The sequence below is a fragment of the Bos javanicus genome, chromosome 5 (assembly GCF_032452875.1).
Source record: "Bos javanicus breed banteng chromosome 5, ARS-OSU_banteng_1.0, whole genome shotgun sequence".
In the NCBI taxonomy this organism is placed as follows: Eukaryota; Metazoa; Chordata; class Mammalia; order Artiodactyla; family Bovidae; genus Bos; species Bos javanicus.
In genome coordinates, this window is record NC_083872.1 from 94,430,741 (window position 1) to 94,454,620 (window position 23,880).

At 39.5% G+C, this 23,880-nt stretch overlaps 1 protein-coding gene across 3 annotated transcripts in view; it reads right to left on the reverse strand.

The window, feature by feature from the left end:
- Nucleotides 1–23,880, reverse strand: part of DERA (deoxyribose-phosphate aldolase) — a 126,321-nt gene that overhangs the window by 49,477 nt on the left and 52,964 nt on the right. For all 3 annotated transcript variants that reach the window (XM_061417735.1, XM_061417737.1, XM_061417736.1), the window contains exon 6: nucleotides 14,544–14,672. In XM_061417735.1, the coding sequence (XP_061273719.1) occupies nucleotides 14,544–14,672 (129 nt within the window). The remainder of the gene's footprint in view (nucleotides 1–14,543; nucleotides 14,673–23,880) is intronic.

Here is a 23,880-nt window from a genome sequence, read left to right on the forward strand (position 1 = left end):
GGTTCAGAGTTCCCAACGAGCCTTGTAAGGTAACTAACTACTGGAACAGTCAGCTTGTTCACTGTGGACTGTCTTTGCTAAAGGCTTTTCCGCTTGAATTTGTAATTCTCTCCCTGAATAATTTCTAAACTACTAAGATGAGTGGAAAGGACTCTTGTCTTATCATCAAGAAACCTATATTCCAGATCAAAGGCCTCATTCCTGCCTACATAGTAGACACACGAAGGGAGTTTTTTAAAGTACTCATTCAAATGCCCCCATTCAAGATGGTTAACATCAGAATCTCTGGGTGGTAGGATCTTTTCAACAGTTTATGGAAGAAGCTCTTCAGGAAATTCTAATTTGCAAACTGGGTGGAGAACCTAGACTGTGTTTTGACTCATTTGTTCTGGGGTAATTTCCTCATGAATCTGACTTGTCTGAATCTTGGTTTTCTTACCTAATAAAATGAAAGCTTTGAGATGAACAAAAGTTTCTCTATATCCTATAAGTTTCTCTTATTCTTTCCAGTTTTCAAAACATTTGGAATTTTTATGAGTTAATTTTTGAGCGTTTAGTTGCTCTATTCCTCTTGGCTTATCTGACGATGTACAAATCAAGAAAAAACAGACAGAAATCTGCAAAGACCTTTTAGTAACTGAGACAGAAGGAGTTGCAGGCAACATTCCAATTTGAAAAGTATTCTTCCCACATACTTAACTAGTTCCTGGGAAGACAAAAGTTACATGTACAATTACTTAATTTTACAGGTTTTTTAGAGCCATTAAATTAAAACTTTTAAAAAGGAAAAGAAAAAAATCCCCATACTATATAATATTTCACTCCCTCAGATATATAGCTTTATCATTCTAACAATGCCTTTTTTTGCATAAGCTTCCATTAAAGCCATGACTGCAGAGTAAGCTGATGATTTCAATGATGCCCCCTCACTCCCGAAGTCTTTTTTATTCAGTAGCTTACTGAGAAATTTAACACACAGGGTCCCTAATTTCTTTATTCTAAGGACAGCAATATAACCTTTGTCTTGCTTTGACCAATTTTTCTCTTAGTTAACACATCTTTCCAAGTTTAAAAAAATATTTTTTTCATTGATTTGGATTATAAAGTAAACCGAGAAACCTGCAAATATTTTGTGAAAAACAAATAAAGAAATATTCACCCTTGCAGAAGAAAAGAGAACACAGGAGAATCGCTTGCTCCATTTTATAATATTATGGTACACTGTGTAGTCTCATGTCAGTATTTATTATCAGTCATTTAGTTTATGATAGAGAATAACTTTTGATTACTGATGCTTGTAGTATTACTCACTCTGTCTTGGACTGTTTGAAGATCTGTATTTTTATTACAAAGTCCAATAAAAATAAAGTGAAAAACCCATAGGTCCCAAAACTGATTCCTGGCTAGTGCTGTATGTCACTCCTTTCCAATCTAAAAAGTATTTCCTTCTACTGTTAGTCTCTGTCTCTCGCTCATAAGCAAATTTATCTCCTAATGCTTCATTCTTTATTTTAGCCATTAATCTCCTATTGAGAACCTTACCAAATGCTTTTTGCAGATAAAAATATTTAATATCTACTAGATTTCCCCTATCCACAAAGCCATCCAACACTGCTTAGAGGGGAAAAATCAATCTTTTGTACCTGAATTTAAGTTTGCTGGTTTGACTCAATGTATTTTTCTCAAAACTTCTTCAGGTCTTTACAGGAAACAAGAGAACCATAGGGCAAGAACACTGCTTCTCTTTGTTATGGGTTCAATTGTGCTCCCTAAAAAGGCATGTTGAAGTTCCAATCCCCAGAACCTCAGAAAGTGACCTATTTGAAAATACTGTCATTTCAATTGCAACCAGTTAGGTAAAAAAAAAGTCTTACTATGTAAGCTGGGCTATTACATGATGGATGTCCTTAGAAGAGACAGAAATGCACAGGAAGATGACCATGTGACAAAGGAGGCAGAGATGAGAGTAACTCATCTATTAATATAAGCCAAGGCTTCTCTGGTGGCTCAGACAGTAAAGAATTTATCTGCAATACAGGAGACTCAGGTTCGATCCTTGGGTCAGGAAGATCCCCGGAGAAGGGAATGGCTACCCACTCTAGTATTCTTGCCTAGAGGAATCCTTGGACAGAAGAGCTTGGCCAGCTATATATAGTCCATGGGGTCACAAAGAGCTGGACACGACTGAATGACTAATACACACACACAAAGCATCCCAAGTATTGCCAGCAAACAACAGAAGCTTTCTAGCAAGAAAGGATTCTCTGCTACAGATTTCAGAAGGAGAGGGCCCTGTGGACACAGCCTTAATTTCAGACTTCTGCCCTCCAGAACTGTGAGAAGAAACATCCGTTGTTTTAAAGTACCCAGTTCTTGGTACTTTCTTAGGGTACAGTTTAGAAAACCAATACCCTCCCTCTTTTCCCATTAATCCCATATTTGCAGGCCCTGTCTATCCTGGATTTAAGTCTACCCAGAAATTTCATACATATACAACCTGTGTGTATGTGTGCAGGCATGTAAAATATTTTTCTCCTTTAGTATCAGGCTCAACACTGAAGAATCACATTTAACACTTAGAGCCAAAGGATCATATTTAACATTTTGATTCAAAGGATCATATACAATGTTTCTTCTTTCAGGATCATATTTACCTCCAAAACAGAAAGTACCCCAATGGTCGCTGAGTATCATGTATCTAATACTGGCTCCAATGGGCTGTCATCCCAGCTGGTTCTTTGAATACCTCCTACTTGCTGACATGGCCATGCAAATTCCAGAAAACTTGGACTTTATCAAAACTCTGCTTTATACTGGGCTGAAATCCATCTTTCTATATCTTCTAAAAGTAAGGTGCCAGTCCTCTGTCCTTGGGTAATAGACAACAATCATGTCTTTTCGTGCCTTGTTGTGTATGCTGCTGCTGCTGCTAAGTCACTTCAGTCATGTCTGACTCTGTGTGACCCCACAGATGGCAGCCCACCAGGCTCCCCCGTCCCTGGGATTCTCCAGGCAAGAACACTGGAATGGGTTGCCATTTCCTTCTTCAATGCATTACAGTGAAAAGTGAAAGTGAAGTTGCTCAGTCTTGTCTGACTCTTCATGACCCTATGGACTGCAGCCTACCAGGCTCCTCTGTCCATGGGATTTTCCAGGCAAGAGTACTGGAGTGGGTTGCCATTGCCTTCTCCACTTGTTGTGTATATGCATGCATAAAAGCATGTGAACACAATATCACAACCCCAATGCTCACATTCTTCCCAAATAAGATGTCCCCTTTCCTTTCAATCACTCTGCATGAGGATGTTTCAACTTCCCTCATCCCATGCTCGGCCATCCTTCTACACATGCTCCAGTACCATTTCCATCCTCACACCCTTTGATCGTATCTCTCTGCTCCTTCATTCTCATACGGCCCTCAGCCTTGACCTCTCTCCTCATCCTTCCTCAGGTAGACAAGAAAAAGGTCTACTTCAACTTCTGCCTGTGAGCTGCTCCCTGGGCATCCCCAAGGAAGAGAATCTAAAAAGAAGCTAGAACCTTGTACAGAACAAAAGTGGCCGTTGATATTCATGACCCTGCACATGCATCATCACGGGACCATCAGCAGAGCAGGCAGATACAGTGGAAGCTACTTGAGCTCAGGGTTCTCTTGCAATCTTCCCTTTCATTTCAACAAGGATTTGCTGTGGGTCTGTCATGGGTGGGGCTCTGGGTTTGCCCTCACATGACTCCTTCATGTCTACCATCCTCTAGGGGATTCCTTGATGGCTCAGATGGTAAGGATCTGCCTGCAATGCAGGAAACCCTGGTTTGATCCCTGGGTTGGGAAGATCCCCTGGAGAAGAAAATGGCAACCCACTCAAGTATTCTTGCCTGAATAATCCCATGGACAGAAGAGCCTGGTGGGTTACAGTCCATGAGGTCAAAAAGAGTCAAACACAACTGAGCAACTAACTCACTCACTTACCCCCTAGAGTTTTTCTCCAAACATTCTCTCTCTATTGTCTTATTTTTCTTGTCCTCCATAGAAAAGTACCGTTCAACATATAAATCTCATTCAGGGACTCGAGAAATACCTCTGGGCCTCCAAAGGTCAAACGTAGCTTAAACTTATCTTTCATAATCTAGATTGATGGCGGGACAGAGAGCAGGATGACGCAGTGACTAAAGTATGGAATCTGGGGTTGAGTCCTTCAGAATTCTGCTCTGTCCTCCATGTGTGGCCTCAGTCTAGTTACCTAACCTCCAAGCCTCAGGTCTCCAAGCCACTCAATGCTGAGAAGGTACCTCCCCTACTTTGCTTTAGGACAACTGCAAAAAGAATTTGGTGAACTACTCCACAAGATTTATTAACCTTTGCTCACGAAATGATTCAACAAATATGTACGGTGGTGGTTTAGTTGCTAAGTCATGTCTGCCTCTTATGACCCCATGGACTAAAGCCTGCCAGGCTCCTCTGTCCATGGGATTTCCCAGGCAAGAATACTGGAGTGGGCTGCCATTTCCTCCTCCAGGGGATCTTCCCAACTGACCCAGGGATCAAACCCACATCTCTTGCACTGTAGACAGATTATTTACCACTGAGCCACCAGGGAAACCCCAAATATGTATATCAAGTATCTCCCCAATGCAAAGGACTAAGGGGCCCATTCGAGGATTTCAATTCCACAGCATTTATGAGTTTGCTAATAGATGAGTAACTGGCACAGATACCATATGACAAATAACAAAAATCAACATGTTAGGAAATAAAGACAAATGAATAACAATCTCAGAGACACAAGCAACCACCTATGGGTCTCACCTCCAAGTCATAAACCAGAATTCCACTAAGAAAAAAAAAATCCCTACTTCTTCTGCTGAGAAAAATATAGATCTCTTTTAAAAAATGAGTTTTATATGTGTTGTTTACAATTGTATATTTTGATGTCCTTGTACCTGATGACCTATCCCATAAAGAAGCATTTTCTAGGCACTGGCTATGTGCAAGTCTTTCTGCCGGGGGGATTTCTCTTAGCAAGCCAGGTCTGTAAAAGGCAGTTATACGCTTTTGGAATAAGGTGGGTTACTTTTTTTTTTAATTTCACATAGTAAAATTTTACACAGACTGGTATACACCACATAAAAAACTAAGCTTGGAAGCTATTCCTTCCCTGCCCCTCCTTCCTAGAAGTCTAGCCATGAGGAGGCACAGAAAATGCTTTATGCTTAAATAGACTTAACCTGTTTTAAAAAATGACATGCATGGACCAAAATGCACCATCAGGAGTTCCTGCCCTGCTGGGAGGCCAGCAAACATGGAAAGTCCTCTCTTCTGCGGAGTTTTTTATTTTACACTCACAAAGGATGGGGAGGGTATGGGTGGGCTAAGGTAAACGTTCTGAAATTTTTGCTTGGGGCCTTGAAGAAGATGGCAAGTTAATTAGTTTTTACTCTATAAATGGTTTAATTTTCAGGGCTGGTTTAAGGAACTGTAAATAAATCTACACTTTAAAATCTTTACTTTTTAACCTAATACACATGTGTATTCTTATGCTTTCCACAGTGATAAACTTTCAACTGAAGCAAACTTTTTCATAAATTAAATGCTTTTCCTATGAAAGGCAAGATCTTATTTAAAAAAAAAAAAAAAAAAAAACAGGCTGGAACACCACAGGGGTCTGGACGTGCCATCTGGATCAATACTCCTTCAGGATACAAAGATTTGCAGCCTAAGATGAAGGACTCAGTGTGACTTATGACAGTCTTTGGAAAAATAAATCTATACTGTCATTTATACTAGGATTGACTCATATTTAAATTTTTTTTAACTTTTAAAAAAGTCTTAGATGTTAATTTGCTATTAATCACAGCATTTTTTTTTTTAGGGTTTTGGTTTCCTTCAGTCACAGCAAATTTCCCACTGTTTCCTCCCTTTTTTATTTATTTAATGGCTTCCCTTCTATTTTCTTCTCTTTTTCTCAGCTTCATCTCATTGTTTCTGTATTACTTTGATCTTATTGGGTTGCATTTCGAGTATTCCCTCCCCTGGTTCCTACTTTTTTCATTTTTGATTTCCTATACGTTACAAAATCCCAGCCAAGTTCAAAACTCATTTCGCATTCCCTTCAAGGTCTGCTTTTCTCAAGCCCCATATTTTTATGTTTGTACTCTTCCCACAGATCTTCATCAGCAATTCAAACCTGATGACATTATGATTGCATCTTTAGTGCTTTTCTACTCCAGCCTTATTTATCATGCCTGCATTATTTCCAAAGATAAGGTCTAGCATAACTTCAGAGCAGAGCTTGTTAGCTGTTGCGTGTGTGTGAACAGTCCAGGCTACTGAAAGATAAAGCCACATGCCTACAATCTGGCGTTATTCTTAATGTGTGCATTTGCTGGGCGGAAATCCCTGAGCAGTAGATGACCTGCTTTCGACTTCTCTTTTCTATAAGCATGTTTCCCTTTCTATCTTACTTTCTATCACCTTGTTCTTGGATTGTTTGATGAAAAAAATATGGTGCTCGTTTCTCTTCCCTGATTATATTCCCTTCAAACTGTTTACTCCTACTTCACCGTCTTCTTTTTTTGTATTTCTCTCACCACATTTCCACTAAGGTAAAAGTAAGATCCATTTTCTCTTTTTTTTGAAATATTTTATTTTAATTAATTACTTTATTTATTTATTTGGCAGCCTCGGGTCTTAGCTGCAACACACAGGATCTTTGTTGCATCACATGAGACCTTTCATCACAGCGAACGGACTCTCTAGCTGGTAGCACAAGGGCTCAGTAGTTGTGAAAGCGCTTAGTTGCCCCATGGCATTCGGGATCGTAGTTCCCTAACCAGGGATTGAACCCGAGTCCCCTGCACTGAAAGGTGGATTATTAACCACTGGACCACCAGGGAAGTCCCAAGATCCATTTCACTGATGAAAAAGTCAAGGCAAAACGTTTTTTCCTTGGTCCTTTCCTTGCCTCTGGAACTATCTGAGAATCCTAAGAAACCCTTTAGACATCATACCACACGCTTGGATTGCTCAAGCCATGCTTTGTATACATAATCTCCTTTCCAAAGGTATATTTTTTCTAACTTTTTGTTCAATTAAAATAGAAATTTGCTCTCAAAACCACATGTCCAAACTCCTCAAAGTTGTGACACATCAGGAAAGAGGAACTAGATCTAATCTAATCTCATTTCATTTTGCCTGTTTTCACTTTTCTTTATCTCTGTCTTTCTCATTGATTCATTTGTATATTCCACAATATTTCCTTAGGCTGTCCTAGATGTCAGACATGGTAGCAATCACAGAAGAATACAGATAAGTAAGATAAGAACCTCGTTGGCCTCAAGGAGGTTCATAGTTTTATACATACACACAGAACCACACACACACACACACAATGTATATATAACTATATATATATACACACACATACACACATACCCCTAACAGGTAAAACAACTGATGATGATACTATATGATAAATGCTACTGGTATTTATAATTATCCAAGGAGAAGGATAGTATGAACAATTAGTTTTGCCTTTAAAAGATCATAGAGAAATCTGACAGAGTATGAAAATTTCACTTAAATCTTTAAAAACGGCTATCAGGAGGGGAGAAGGCTACTACAGACAGAGGAAATGATGTAAAGAAGACAGAAATACCTGGGATATTTACAAATAGCAAAAATGACCACACAAAACAGCAGTAAAGATAACCTTTTTTTTTTTTTTCTTTTAAATAGAGGGGTCTTATTTATTTATTTGTTTGCTTTTACCAATTTCTTAGTTGCAGCATGCAGGATCTTTAGTTGGGGCACGTGGGATCTAGTTCCCTGACTAGGGATTGAATCTGGGCCCCCTGCATTGGGAGTGCAGCATCTGAGCCACTGGAGCACCAGGGAAGTCCCTACAATAAAGATACCCTTTTAACTGATTTAATTTAATTCTTATTTTACCATAGAAGAATACCTACCTCTCAGAGTTATTGTAAAGATTAAATACAAATAAAACCCTTAAAGAGTACCTGTCACACAGTAAATGCTCAAGAAATGCTACCTATCATTATTGTTATATTACAGATTATATCACATATATTTCATCTATTCAAAATATTTTATTTTATTTTATTTTATTTTTTTTTTGGTTCTTGGATCTTTGTGGATCACTGTGGCTGCTGAATAAGTGATCTCACACATGGCTGAAGAGCTGAGGTGGCTGCTACAGCTTTCATTATGAAAGAATTAGAAATAATGACAATGATATCTAAAAAGTATACCATAAAAAAAATGACACATCTAATTATGATTCTCAATGAATCAGATTTTTTTTTTATAACTTTCTTTTTTAAGACAGAGTCAAAAGCTGGCAAAACAAGCTCATATGTAAGATTCATTAAACAATTCTACTAATACAATAAGCTTTAGGATCAGTACAGAATAGAGTCCGGCTGTTTCTTTTATCTCCTACAGCTATACCAGGGCTTCCCTGGTGGCTCAGTGGCCAAGAATCCATCTGCAATGTAGGAGCCTCAACGGACACGAGTTTGATCCCTGGGTTGGGAAGATCCTCCAAAGAAGGATTCTTGCCTGGAGAATCACAGGGACAGAGGAGGTTGGCGGGCTAACGTCTATGGGGTCACAAAGAGTTGGACATGACTGAAGTGACTTAGCACACACAGCTACACCAAAATCACATGTGTTACTTCATTTGAACTGATAATTAAATGAATTTATTTGTTCAAGGGTCACAAATTCTGTAAGACAGAATAAGAGTTCAAGTCTTCTAACTCCCATGACCATGGCTCCTTCCCCTAAAACATTTTGAAAGATTCCTCAGTGTTAGTTCCTCAGTCATGCCCGACTCTTTGCAACCCATGGACTGCAACCCAGGCTCCTCTGTCCATGGAATTTTCCAAGCAAGGATACTGGAGTGGTTTACCATTTCCTTCTCCAGGGATCCTCCCGACCCAGGGATCAAACCTGGGTCTCCTACACTGCAGGCAGATTCTTTACCAACTGAGCTACCAGGGAAGCCCTAGATTAAACCAAAAACTAGGCTACTAATCACTTAGTTGACCAAAAATGTAAACACACTCTGGATAACCAAGTGTTTGCTTACAGTGATGTATAACACCAGACTAACATAGTTATATATATTTTTACCTCTCTCTCTTTAGAGAATTGGGTTTATAATAATAGAAATGGTTATCAAAATTATAAGATAAAAATTATTATGAATGTAAATGACAAACTTCTTTCAAGATTTTTGATGCTAAATTGATGGGAAAACAAGAGCCATGAAGAATTCTAGCCATGATAGAATACATGTTATGAGACTTGCCCTTCTGCTAGAAATAGTTATATAAATAACTGTACAACTGAACAAAATATATAAGGCAACTATTTTTAGGCATCGGGAAACTGGCAGCTCAAGATAAAGACCTTAAGGTAATTCAGATATACAAACGAGCAGATAAGGACTTTTAATCAGCTATTACAAATATGTTCAAGAATTTTAAAGAAAATATGATCTCAATGAATGAAAAAAATTGGAAAAGACTAGAAAAATTAAAATTCTAAAAAATAACAAATGGATTCTAAAACTAAAAATTTTCATCAGCACAAATTTCAGTGGATGGGAATAAAAGTAAATTTAAGGCAGAAAATAAAGGTCAATGAACTTGAAGAAAGATCCACGTATATTAGCCATTCAGAAAAAGGGGGCTGGAGGTTTGAGGGGAGATTAAAATTGAAGTTAACAGGCCCCAGGAAGCTGTGGACAATATCTAACACTCAGGAACTTGGGTCCCAGAAGGAAAAAAAGACCGGGGAAGAAAATATATTTGAAAAAATATTTTTTTAAATGTCTAAAACAACAACCTACAAATCCAAGAAGCTCAATAAACTCCAAGGAAGGATGAATATGAAGAAAACCACACTTAGGCACATCATAGTCAAATTAGTGAAAAATAAAGAGAAATATTTGTGGTCACAGCCAGAGTAAAATGAAATATTACTTACAGGAAAACAGGAAGAAACAGAATTCCAAGAAATGGAATGATAAGGTTAATACTGAAATAGAAATAAAACTGTAACATAAAACTCTATATTCAGCAAACCACCCTTGAAACATGGAGGTGAAGAAAGACATTTTCCAATGAACAAAATCTGAGAGAACTAATTACCAGCAGACTACAAGAAGAATAAGAGATAAAGAAATGACATGCAAAAGACTGGTTTTACCTAGGTTTCTTCTTTTAATTTTCTTAAAAGACAAATGACTATTAAAAATCACATCACTTTGAGGAGGGGTTTATAAACAGGTAGAAGAAGAACAGTAAAATAATTCTGGGGACTAATGAGGGTGTAAATGGAACTGCTCTAAGGTTTTTATATTTGTGACAAATGAAGTGTAAAGAGGAATATAGGTATGCCTCATTTTATTGTGCTTTGCATTATTACACTTTACAGATACTGCATTTTCTATAAATTGAAGGTTTGCGGCAACCCTTCATCAAGTAAGTCTATCAGTACCATTTCAAGTCTCTGTGCCATGTTTTGGTAATTCTTGAAATGTTTCAAAAGTGTTCATTACTATTATATTTGTTATGGTGATCAGTGATCAGAAATCTTTGATATTAATAAATTGATAGAACAAGTAGACCAAAATAAAACGAAACAAAATCAGATCTAAAAAATGTGACCAACCAACTTGAGTTAATTGACATTTACAGAACATTACGACTGACATTGGCAAAGAAATGACACATTTTTCAGTGCACTTGAAGCAGATACTTAAATACACCATAAAATGGGGTATAAAATAAATCTCATTAATTACAAAAGGCAAAAGATTCTTAAAATGGGTATTCTCTGAGCATAAAAGAATTTTAAATTTTAAGTCAGTAATAATGATATCCATAGAAACATAAAATATTTAGAAATTAAACATTTCATACTAAATAACACTCCAATAACATTCTAAACAACTAGAAACATTAAAAAACATTTTTAACTGAATGATAAGGCAAAAAAAGCAAAATATTGGTTCTTCGAAAAGAGTAATAAAACTGGCAGATCCCTAGCAAGACTATATTTTCTACCAAAACAAAACAAAGAACAACAACAACAGGAAAGAAAACAAAAATGGTTGATACTGGGAATAAAAAAAGAGATATAACTACGGACCCTACAGACATCAGACTAGGAAGAGACTATTCTAAGCACCTTATATCAATAAATTCAGCAACTCCTATATTTGTACAATGAAAAACAAGCAAGCAAACTTCTTATACACAGAATGACATGAATGGATCTCACAGGTATTACACCTCAGGGCATGTAGGTGAAAAAACACGGAGGAGTACATACTGTATAAGTATAATGTTCTAAAACTGGCAAAGCTAATCCATGGTGATAAAATCAGACCAGTTATTGCACCTGGAGCAGAAGGTTAAAAAGAGTGGAACTGACATCAAAGGGGAACAAAGGCTGTTTCTGGGAAGATGGAATATACAAATTGTCAAAACTCATATGGTACATGTTAACACTTGAACTTTATTGAATATAAATTTACTTCAATAAAGCTGATTTTGAAGAAAACAGAAAGAGTTTTTAGATAATACAAAAACAGGATGAAATGTGAAGGCAGTCCACATGTTTCATTTAAAAAAATTTTCAAAAACTACTTCATTTCTATTATATAGCTCTGTAACAGAATGAGAAGCAAAAACTGTGGGTCAGGAAGTGCTAGATGCTTTCATATACATCTCACAAAGACTGCCTTTAATTCATGATAAGGTCTGGCACAGTGCCTTGGGAGACAGGTGAGTTAAAACTGAAAAAGCAATACACGTGAAGCCAGAACACTTGGATTCAAATAATGACTTACATGTTCAGTTAGCTTTGGGACCCTAGGCAAGTCCCTCCATCTTAAGTTTCTTCATCAGCTACAGGGCTGGTGTGAAGGTGAAGGAACATAATTTTGAAGTATCTAGTAAAGCACATCACAAATACTAGTTCCATCACTCACAGTATCAGACACTGATCAGATGAAAAACTGAAGGAGATAAACAAGATGGACAGGGATACAAGCCAAAAGGAAGAGACAGGTGACGGCATGTTTCCCGTCACATTTCTGTCTGTGGATGCAAAGGGTGGAGTGGAGGGTGGAACAGACGTGTCTGAGCATGAGGACCTAATAATGTTCCTTTTTTTAAGCAATAGGTACAGGGTTGGCTTGCTCATCCAGAATGAATACACTTTCACTGTGACCTGGATCACGCCATTCTGGGCTAAGTCCCTGGTCCTGTTTCTAGGAGCATGAAAAGGGAGGCTACCTGTCTACCTAAGACTCCAATGGGCTTTCCCCAGGCTCCTGAGGGTTCCAGCATCTTCTATCATTGAGGACCTTTGGAATACCAATATAACTGATGACCCATTCATTACAATGTTCCATTCTTCCCTATCCTTAGGTTTTCAGAGATTTCGCTCTAAATAAAATAAGCAGAGCAGAGATCTTTTGGATACAGCAGCAAACCAGAGCAACAGCTTCATTAATGCCTGGTCAGCTAATTTTCAGTACAATTCCAGGGAACCACACTAGGTCTGAGAGAGTCTTTAATGAAAAGTACATGAGTAGAAAAATCTAGAGGGTGACTGCAATAGAGGCCAACGAGAAGTCACGTATATTCATCCAAACATGGAGCCACTAGTAGGGCAGCTAAAGATGCAACACTCCATCATGGTATAGTAAGTTATCTGACAGAGGTTTCAATAAACCTCTATGGGGAGGATTTCCCTGGTGGTCCAGTGGTTAATAATCCACGTTGCAATGCAGGGGATGAGGGTCTGATCCCTGGTTGGGGAACTAAGATCTCACATGCTGCAGAGCAACTAAGCCCAGGGGGAGCAACTACTGAGCTGTGCACTCTGGAGCCCATGTGCCACAACCAGAAAGCCAGCTGCTGCTAAGTCGCTTCAGTCATGTCTGACTCTGTGCGACCCCATAGACCGCAGCCCACCAGGCTCCCCCGTCCCTGCGACTCTCCAGGCAAGAACACTGGAATGGGTTGCCATTTCCTTCTCCAATGCATGAAAGTGAAAAGTGAAAGTGAAGTCGCTCAGTCGTGTCCAACTCCTAGCGACCCCATGAACTGCAGCCTACCAGGCTCCTCTATCCATGGGATTTTCCAGGCAAGAGTACTGGAGTGGGTTGCCATTGCCTTCTCTAAGAAAGCCAGCATGATGCCGCAACTACTGAGCCCCTGAGCCAGAGCTACAGTCTGTGCACAACAGAAGATCCTGCGCCACCTGCAGGGCACAGCAGGTAACTCCATGGAGCCCCACATATGAAAAGGAGGCGGCCGCGGAGGCTCAGGCAGGGTCTTGGGAAGGACCTTTATCAAAGCCAAGCTGAAGGAATTTATATTGTATCTTGAAAACGAAGGGCCGCCACCGAAGGATTTTAAACAAGCAGTACCACAACCCAATTAGCATTCCTGAGAGATCATTCTGGCAACAGTGTGGAGAACAGATTGAAAGGGGACAGAAGCAGAGACTGGGAAACTAGTTAGAAGACCGTTGAAGTGATCCATGTGGGGAATGACAGTGGCCTAAGATAGCAGCACACAGGATGGAAAGAATGTATGAAATACAGCGAAAAACAAAACTCTCAAGACTGATTCCCTGATTCCTACGAAGGTGAGAAAAAGCAATCAGTGTCAAGCTTGGGTGTATGAATAGCTAGACCTGCTGTTTGTGAAAACAAAGACTGAGTCAAGCTACATTTCAACAAAAAACAAAACAATGACACTGCCCTAAATTTAAGAAGAAAAAAAAATAAAACACAGACAAAAGCTCAGGCTGCCTTAGACAGGACGGATATGGATGTCTGAAAAAAATCAAACACTTAAATTCACAGAGAGGAATAAGTCAGAGTTAAAGAAATTCCTGTCTAACATATGTTGATGAATGAATAATCAAAGACTAACGCAGAAGGCAATTCACTAACAAGAGAGCCATCTACTGCCTTACAAGGATAATGCAGTGATGAAACGCCACGCAAAAATGTGGAAGAAAGCCAAGTTTGTGACCATTTCCCACTGCACGTGTATTCATAAAATAGCTGACCCCTCCCACAAAAAAAAAAAAAAAAATCCTCCAAGTGGTTAGCTGCTGCTGCTGCTAAGTCACTTCAGTCGTGTCCAACTCTGTGCGACCCCACAGACAGCAGCCCAGCAGGCTCCCCTGTCCCTGGGACTCTCCAGGCAAGAACACTGGAGTGGGTTGCCATTTCCTTCTCCAATGCATGAAAGTGAAAAGTGAAAGTGAAGTCGCTCAGTCATGTCTGACTCTTAGCGACCCCATGGACTGCAGCCCACCTGGCTCTTCCATCCATGGGATTTGCCAGGCAAGAGTACTGGAGTGGGTTGCCATTGCCTTTTCAGCAAGTGGTTAGCACTTTCAGTTAATAGCCAAATGCTTCGTCTTACCAATTTCTCTTAAAAGCATCCATTCAATATATACCATCATTTCAATATAAAACGCTTACCTGCCATCATGGCTATCATACTGGCTTTATAGACGTTGGTGAGAGATCCAAGTTCTCCTGTGGCTAAGATGGTTTTGAGATGAGCCTCCCCACAGGCCTTGCGAAACTGACGAATCTCATCATACAGGGCTGAGGAAGGAAATAATTGAGGCCGTTACAAAGCCGGCAAGTGATAACATAACTTGGCAGCCATTTAGAACTGGTAGAACCCATCTCAGACTTAGGAAACATAAACCATTTGTCACTTTCTAAAAAATCACCCCAATTTAATATTGCCTCAAGCATTCTGTTGCAGTTCCCCTCCTGTTCTAAGGAACTCCTTCGTTTGCAACCATGAAACAGTTTCTATGCCCTGGCCCCAGGTTCCAAGCCACAGAGCTTTTAAAGTATCATTATAAAGACATGCAAATTACAAATAATTTCTACTGCTTCCATAGGATGGTTACTTAGGAGAAAAAAAGAAATTCATCTACGACATATACAGGGGTGTATCACTTTGCAAACTAAAGAAAAAAAAAATCCTCCAGTCCTTTTGAATTCTCCCATTCACATATAATAAGTTCTCTTGTTAGAATATAAAGCAGGCCTTTCCTGAGAGCTCTGCTAATGAAAATAAAGACATAACATTTTGCCCCACTCTCTGCCAGGGTATTTGTCTATGCATGCATGTGTGTTAAGTCACTTCAGTCATGTCTGACTCTGCAACCCTATGGACCATAGCCTGCCAGGCTCCTCTGTCTGTGGGATTCTCCAGGCAAGAATACTGGAGTGGGTTGTTGTGCCCTCCTCCAGGGGATCATCCCAACCCAGGGATCAAATCTGTGTCTCTTACATCTCCTGCATTGGCAGGCAGGTTCTTTACCACTAGCGCCACTGATATATCAGACTAAAAAGCGTTGAGCCTAGACAGGGAGTGATGGGTGTATGTACACAAATTCAGCTGTGGAGGAATTCAGAGATGCAGCTTTGAATCTATTAACCTCTGACCCCAGTACCACATTTGCCTTCTAGAGCTCCATATAGCACTCATAAAGCACCTGAATTGAAAATATATATATATTTATTTTATACACATACACACATATATACCCTCAAAGCCCATTATACCCAATAAAATTAAATTGAGGGGGAAACATTTCATATTCAAAGTAACAGAATATTAGCAAGCAAAATCAGTATAGTATAATGAGTATTAAAATTCTGAAAAATTATTTGACTATCTATTACCAATAACACCAAGCCCTTACCCTGCATCAGGGTGCCTACATCTCATTTCCTGAACTTCAGTTATTGCTACACTACCAGGATTAGGGTAATAATAAACATTAGGGTTAGGAGAAGCATTTTCAATGCTAAAATGAGAGTTGTATAATCCACAGGTTTTCTAAAGTACTTATAAAAGACTAAAAACCAGTCTTGAGTCAGAAAACTAAGTCAAACCACTCAAGTTTTTGGTGTTTTTATTTTTGAGGGGTGATACGCGCCATGCCAGACAGCATGCAAGATCTTAGTTCCCCAACCAGGGATGGAACCCACGCCCCCTGAAGGGGAAGCATGGAGTCCTAACCACTGGACAACCAGGCAAGTCCCCAAACCATGAAAGATAAAGATGGAACAAAACTTGTCTTCTCAATTTTAGAAAACCCAAACTTCACTTGCAGCACCAAGGATTCTATCACAAGATGCATGGGAAAGAACAATGTTTGTTGCTCCCAAGAGGTACCCACGGTTTTTTCTAGAAAGGGCGGAATATTTTTACAAATTCCTAACAGTCAGTAGTTGTGAGTATCAGAAATGACCTGAGATGCCACACTGCCCACCTTACCCTGCGTGTCGCACCTAAACCATGAGAAAATCATATCACCCACACATCCAACAACGTGCAAGACTAGGACAAACAGCGAAAGACGATGTGGAGTAACAATTTATATTCTTTTAACTCAGAGACTGAATCTTGGATGGAATGACAGTTCTTGAAAATAGAAAGCTGTCCTCTAAGAACTAGTGACAAGGAAACCTCTTGAGCTAAATATTCAAGAATGATAATCTGGAGATGAGTTGTGATCTAATTAAGGATTTTTCTTCCTAGTACAATGAGCAATCTCAAGGGTCAAACAAATGTGGATTTAAAACTCAACTCCAACACTTTCTGTGTGACCTTAGGCAAGTTATTTCTCCCAGCCTCAGTTCTAGCCTTAAACTATCAATAATAATATTTATTTTGTAGGTTATTTGAGGATTAAAAGATAAGATATATACAAATAGATAGGTATACACACACATAAAACTTTGTGCATCACCTGGCTTATTGTAAGCATTCAAAAAGTTTAATCATTAAGTTCAGAATTCTAGTAAAATGAATTTCCACTAAGTGTTGATAAAAGCCAAAGCTTGGTTCATGGCCTGACCCAACTTTTTGTACTACACTGAAATTTTGTTATATGCATTACCGCTTACATTCAGTGAGCCATCAGATAAGGCATGAAAATATTTTGTTACAGCATTTGTGAAAGGGAACTTTGGCCTGTATAACAAAATTCTTAAAACACTGATCCTGAGCATATTTACAAGTAAAATCACCAGCCTTTTTCTAAAATATATTATCCTTTAATATCCACTGAAGTTCTTTACCTACAGTTAAAATTAACCAGAAAACCCAGATGTATTTTATGACTCAGTTATCAGCCACCTGGAATTCTTGCTTTTTAATCCATGACCCAAACAGAATGAACCAAAAATGGTCACTCTGAGTTTCACTGGATTTAACCAATATGCAACAAGTGCCTTCTAATTCTTTAATTGCCAATTCCTTAAATTATGTTACTGACCTGTTTCATCACATAACAGGATCAAGGTTAACTGAAAAAGTATCTTACATCTTTAAAGATCAACACTGGGAAAGCTGTTATTTGTTTCTGTTACCATTCTGCCCAGAGTCTACCAGGACAGTTAAATCAGAAAGCATACCAAATCTGCTCTTTTTAAAATGCAGTCTGTGTGTTCTGTGCTAAGTTGCTTCAGTTGTGTCCAACTCTTTGCAACCCTATGTACTGTAGCCCACCAGGCTCCTCTGTCCATGAGATTCTCCAGGCAAGAATACTGGAGTGGGTTGCCATGCCCTCCTCTAGAGATCTTCCTAAGTCAGGGACTAAACCCGAGCCTCTTCTGTCTCCTGCACTGACCGGCAGATTCTTCACCACAAGCACCAGCTGGGAAGCCCAAAGTGAGGTCTGGGCTCCATCAAAGGAATGCTTCTACATAATCCTTTGAATTTTACTGAGTGATACAAAGATGAAGGACAGTTAGAGATTTTCATCAGTAATGCAACACCAGCAATGGCAGTAGATCCAAGAGTCCAGGGTGGTCACCAGCCAGCATGGTACCCACGCTGGCCAGTGGCAGCAGCAACAGCACTGGTCTTGTAACCAAACTCTTTCTGTGACACATCTGGCTTATTCTCTGCTCCCCAGTCTTCATGGTCCTGCTTGTGTTCCAAGCCTGCTTCTCAGCTTCCCACTGATTCAGTAAGCTACCCCAGATCCTCCTAATAATAAATAATAAACCCCTTTTCAGCTTAACCATGGGGCTTCCCTGGTGGCTCAGACAGGAAGGAATCTGCCTGCAATGTGGAAGACCCAGGTTCGATCCCTGGGTCGGGAAGATCCCCTGAAGATGGGCATGGCAACCCACTCCAGTATACCTGCCTGGAGAATTCCATGGACAGAAGAGCCTGGCAGGGTGCAGTCCATGGGATCATCAGAATTGGTTTATTAGTCTTCAATCTATGACTCCAGTATAATACATCTACACTGGGAAGTATGGTATAATGGACAATAGTGTGGGTGCTCTGACAGCCTGGATTTATATGAGAAGACTGCGGGCAGCACCAAAGGATAGCCCCCGACTCCTCACAACTAGAGAAAGCCTATGTGCAACAACGAAGACCCAGTGCAGTCATAAATAAACAAATAAACAAAAAGCAGAGGACACTATGATCCACATTTCCTAAAGAACCTAAGATACAATCTCTTTGGGGCACCAGAAGAGATGTCTAACTTATTACTGTTGTTGTTCAGTCGCCCAGTTGTGTCCGGTTCTTTGTGACCCCATAGACTGCAGCACACCAGACTTCCCTGTTCTCACTATCTCCCGGAGCTTGCTCAAACTCGTGTCCATTGAGTCGGTGATGCCATCCAACCATCTCATCCTCTGTCTCTCCCTTCACCTCTTGCCTTCAATCTTTCCTAACATTACGGATAGATAGAGCTGTATGTATCTTTATAGGTGTGCATTGTATACATTTATGTATTTCGTAGATCTGTCCCCTGAGAAGGCATGGAAACAGCAGCAACCTTGTAGCAATGAGCACCCTGTAGCACCCAGATCTTGGTTTCTAAACACCAACCTTCAATGAAAACAAGCAAAGCTCCTTGGGAAAGTGGCTGATTCCAACCCTGGGGCACAGAAAGCTAAAAATATGCCCGAAATATCTTTTAAATAAATGTATCCAACCAGTCCATTCTGAAGGAGATCAGCCCTGGGATTTCTTTGGAAGGAATGATGCTAAAGCTGAAACTCCAGTACTTTGGCCACCTCATGCGAAGAGTTGACTCATTGGAAAAGACTCTGATGCTGGGAGGGATTGGGGGCAGGAGGAGAAGGGGACGACAGAGGATGAGATGGCTGGATGGCATCACTGACTCGATGGACGTGAGTCTGGGTGAACTCCGGGAGTTGGTGATGGACAGGGAGACCTGGCGTGCTGCGATTCATGGGGTCGCAAAAGTCGGACACGACTGAGCGACTGAACTGAACTGAACTGAACTGAAGTGAAAGTGAAAGTGAAGTTGCTCGGTCGTGTCCGACTCTGCGACCCCATGGACTGTAGCCTATCAGGTTCCTCCGTCCATGGGATTTTCCAGACAAGAGTGCTGGAAACCCCACTCAGGTTGCCATTTCCTTCCCCAGGGGATCTTCTCAACCTAGGAATCGAACCCGGGTCTCCCGCATTGCAGGCAGACGCTTTACCGTCTGAGCCACCAGGGAAGCCCAAATAAATGTAAAGAAGGTCTTAAAGAATAACAAAAACATGTCAAAAGGGCAGAGGAGCTAATTTGAAGCAGCTCCCATCTGCCAAATCTGGGACAATTTGAGTACCAGAATAAATAATGATAGTAATGGATTATAACCAATTGGAAAAAAACAGGCATCTATGAGTTCTTGAAGAGAAGAAGAAAGGGAGGGAGAAGAAGGTAATGCTAACTAATGAGTATAAAAGAAATGATGGAATCAGAAAAAATCACCATTTGCCAACTACCAGAGTATAACTGAAGAATTACCAATGAACACTTAAAACTACTGAGTAAAAGTTAGATGAAGAACAGGATATTAACCATATCTCCATTCATAGTGGATGTTAAATACTTACTAAAATACAAAATATTTATTAATTTTACAATGGAGAAACTTGACAGAAACCATCTTAGCCAAGTAAAAGTGTAACACCATCAATCATGGAACAGATCAACATTTCGGGACTCCTGAAAGCAGAGGACATTGAGAAGAACAGAGCAAAACTTTAGGGTGGTCCTATCAAAAATACCTAATGTGATGGGGAAAAAAAAAAAAAACCTAATGTGAATCTAACCATGAAAAAACATTTAACACACCCAGACTGAGGTACACTTGACAAAATAGACCTCAATTCTTCAAACACGAGAAAAGATTGAGGACTATTCCAGATTGAAGAAGCCTAAAGAGACATGTGAGCTTCCCAGGTGGCTCAGTGGTAAAGAATCTGCCTGCCAGTGCAGAAGATGCAGGAGATTTAATGGTAACATTAATGACAATAATGTTAATTTCCTGATTTTGATGGTTTACTGTGGCTTCATATGAGTGTCCTTGTTTTTAGGAAATTCACACTGAAGTACTTAATAGTAATATATCAATAGGTCAGCAACTTAATCTCAAATAATTCAGAAAAAATATATCTATATCTATTTATCTCTCTCTCTGCATACATGTATAGACAGAGAGAGAAAGAGGGAAGGCAAAAATTTTAATGGGGTAGAATTTTATAACTGGGGAATCTGAGTGAAGAATAAATGGGAGTTTTGTGTGCTATTTTTGTAAACTTTCTGTAAGTTGTAAATTATTAAAAAATAAAAGTTAAAAAAGATACATTTGCTACACTGTTGATAGTTTATTTAGCATCCAGGTAGTTTTCTCACGGGAGGGCTTTTGAACCTACCAACTATTCTACTGTTTTTTTTTTTTTTTAATGTGTGATTATATACGGTACATATTATTTTGTAACCTGCTTTTCTTCCCTTTGGTATATCATAGACATCTTTCCAAATTCATGTCTGTAGAACAATTTTTAATGGCTGCATAATCTTCCACTGCATGGTCATAAACAATGTATTCAACCATCTATTACTGGATAGTCAAAGTTTCACATTATTTGCTCTTAAAAACAATACTTCAGTAAACCCCTTTATGGTTAAATCTCTGAATATATCATGACCTTGTTCCCTAAAGCATTTATTAATTTTTCTGCTCACATTCTCATAATACACATTCACTGTTAAAAATTCAAACATTACAGAAACTGAAAATTCCCCATTTAAAAAAAAAAAGAACAATTCTTGCATGTATCAGAAAAATAATAATTTGGAAAGCTATTATAAAAGATGACTGACAAATGAAAATGGAATTCAAATACCACGACTTTTACTCAAATTACTCAGAATAATGCAAAATTTAACAAAATGCACACACCAGAGCGGTGGCTGGCAGAGTGATGTCACATTAAGAAACCTGATAATAAATGTTTTGACTTATAATGAGGTTTTCAGGAGTAGCAAAAGTGGGTGTACTAGAAACCCAAGATGGATTACATTGCAGATGCTTAATCAATACAACGGCACAACCAGCAGAGGCGTGGTCTCCTGCCTGTCCCCCCTTGTCCCTCCTACTGCTGCCGCACTGAGGAGAAGACATGGAGGTCATAACCTGACCTTCTGCTTGTCCCTGCCAGCGGGAGAAACAAGTGGAGCTGAGCCAGTGGAGTGGTCCACGGTAGGATTTAGATAATTCAGCCACTCTGGGAAAGGCTCGGATGCTGACCCAAGGGGACGGAGGTTTTAAAGAGCTGCATTGGTTTTAAAGAGCATCCAAAACAAGGTGGCCGCTGGCTCCCTGTGCCAGCAGGAACTTGCATCTCAAGAATTCAACTTTTGTCCATCTAAAAGTCTCTTCTTCCTCTCCAGCTCCTACCTAAAAGGAAAACAGATTCTTCATCTTGAGGCTGCTGGCAACCTGTTAAGCTTTCTGGAAAAAGTACTACTGTAGACTTAGAAAAGGGCTAGGCAAATGGCTCAGTGGTAAAGAATCTGCCTGTCAATGCAGGAGACACAGGTTCGAACCCTGGGTCTGGAAAATCCCCTGGAAGAGGAAACTGCCATTTCTGCCAATACTGCAGTATTCTTTCCTGGGAAATCCCACGGACAGAGAAGCCTGGCAGGCTACAGCCCGTGGGGTTGCCAAGAATTGGACACGACTGAGAGACTGAGCACAAAAGCACATAGACACAGAAAACTGTTAGTAAAGCTTTCGTGTATAGAAATTATGATTGAAGTTAAGAACCCAAGTGTTTAAAGACTGTATCGCCCATCTAAAAGCCATAAAGTAGATTTCCCTTTATATTTCATGCTATTCAAAGGCACTTAAAAATAATTGTTAATGAACATATCTAAGCAATTATTTTTTGAGTACCAGAAAGATGTTCAACACTGTGCAAAAGTGGCCTGAAAATCACTCTTAAGATAATTATATGTACAGTAAAACACTTAATATAAAATTACACAGCAACCTTCTAATCTAAGAAAGTCACAGAACGTTCAAGAACAGTTTTCATCCACTAAGGCAACTAATTAATCTTGAAAGACTAAAACAGAGATGAGCTAAAACACTAGGTAGTAAAATAACAACCTACAAGAGATAAAACACACACATTTTTGTCAATAGTATTTGAAGTTTTGAAGAATCATAGCATAAAAACAAAAACCATAAAAGCATACAGCAGTCGTAAGTATCTCCAGAGGGTTTCTGTTATAAACAACCCTCAAAACAGAAAGCCCAGGTTATAGATTATGTGATTCCTCCCCAAAAAAGTGTCTATAGATTTAGAGATTGCTTTTCTCATAAGATATTATGATTAACAGCTCTACAAAACAAAGAAAAACCCTAACTTCTTTTAGGAGATAGTCTTTCTACCACCCTTCTTTTGTAAAACTAAGCAAATAAGAAAAATAAATTGTACCATCCTAAAGCTCCTGAGAATCTTGAAGCATATACTCCACAAACCAAGTTTAGGAGAGCTGAAGAACTGAACAGGGTAGGGACTTCCCTGGTGGTCCAGTGGTTAAGAATCTGCCTTGCAATGTAAGGAATGAGGGTATGATTCCTGGTTGGGGAACTAAGATTAAGATCCCACATGGCTTGGAGCAACTAAGTGCACAGGTCATAACTAGACACACTCTGTGCACCTCAACAAAGATCCCACACTGCCACTAAGACAACGCAGCTGAATAAACAAACAAGTAAAAGAAAAAAATAATAAACAACTGCAAAACAATGGAACTGAGCAGTGTATAAGGCATGTGAGGCTGTGGATACAGAAGACAAACAATAATCCCAGATGTGATTCTGAACACATAATGCTGGAAAAATATCCCAGACGCAGCCACCTTTGGAGTCACCAGGGAGCCCCTGGTGAGTCAGTAGGTAAAGAATCCACCTGCAATGCAGGAGATGCTGGTTCTATCCCTGGGCCAGGAAGATCCCCTGGAGAAAGAAATGGCAATCCCCTCCAATATTCATGCCTGGGGAATCCCATGGACAGAGGAGCCTGGCGGGCTATAGTCCACAGGGTCTCAAGAGTTGGATACGACTTAGTGGCTAAACCCCCACTACCTGCTCTTGCTTCAGTGTGGAATGGGTTTTCAAAAACTAGTTAACACCAGCTCTAGGTCCTAGAAGATGCTTGAATCTGATAGTCTCTCCATGTCACTGGTAATATATTAGGTAAATATATGCAGCAGAGAGAGGTCATAAAAAAGTTTTAAAAAATTGAAAACCTCTGTATATTTACAGAGCATGGAATGCATTTAATTTTCAAAACCTGCTCAATAAGATTTATGATGTGATGAACCTCTTCTGGTGAATTCTTTCTTCAAAGAACTGTTTAAGGAATGCAACTGAGGTGTCAACCTCAATATCATCATTAAAAAATGCCGTATTACAAGGACTTATCATGGGAATATTACACACAGAC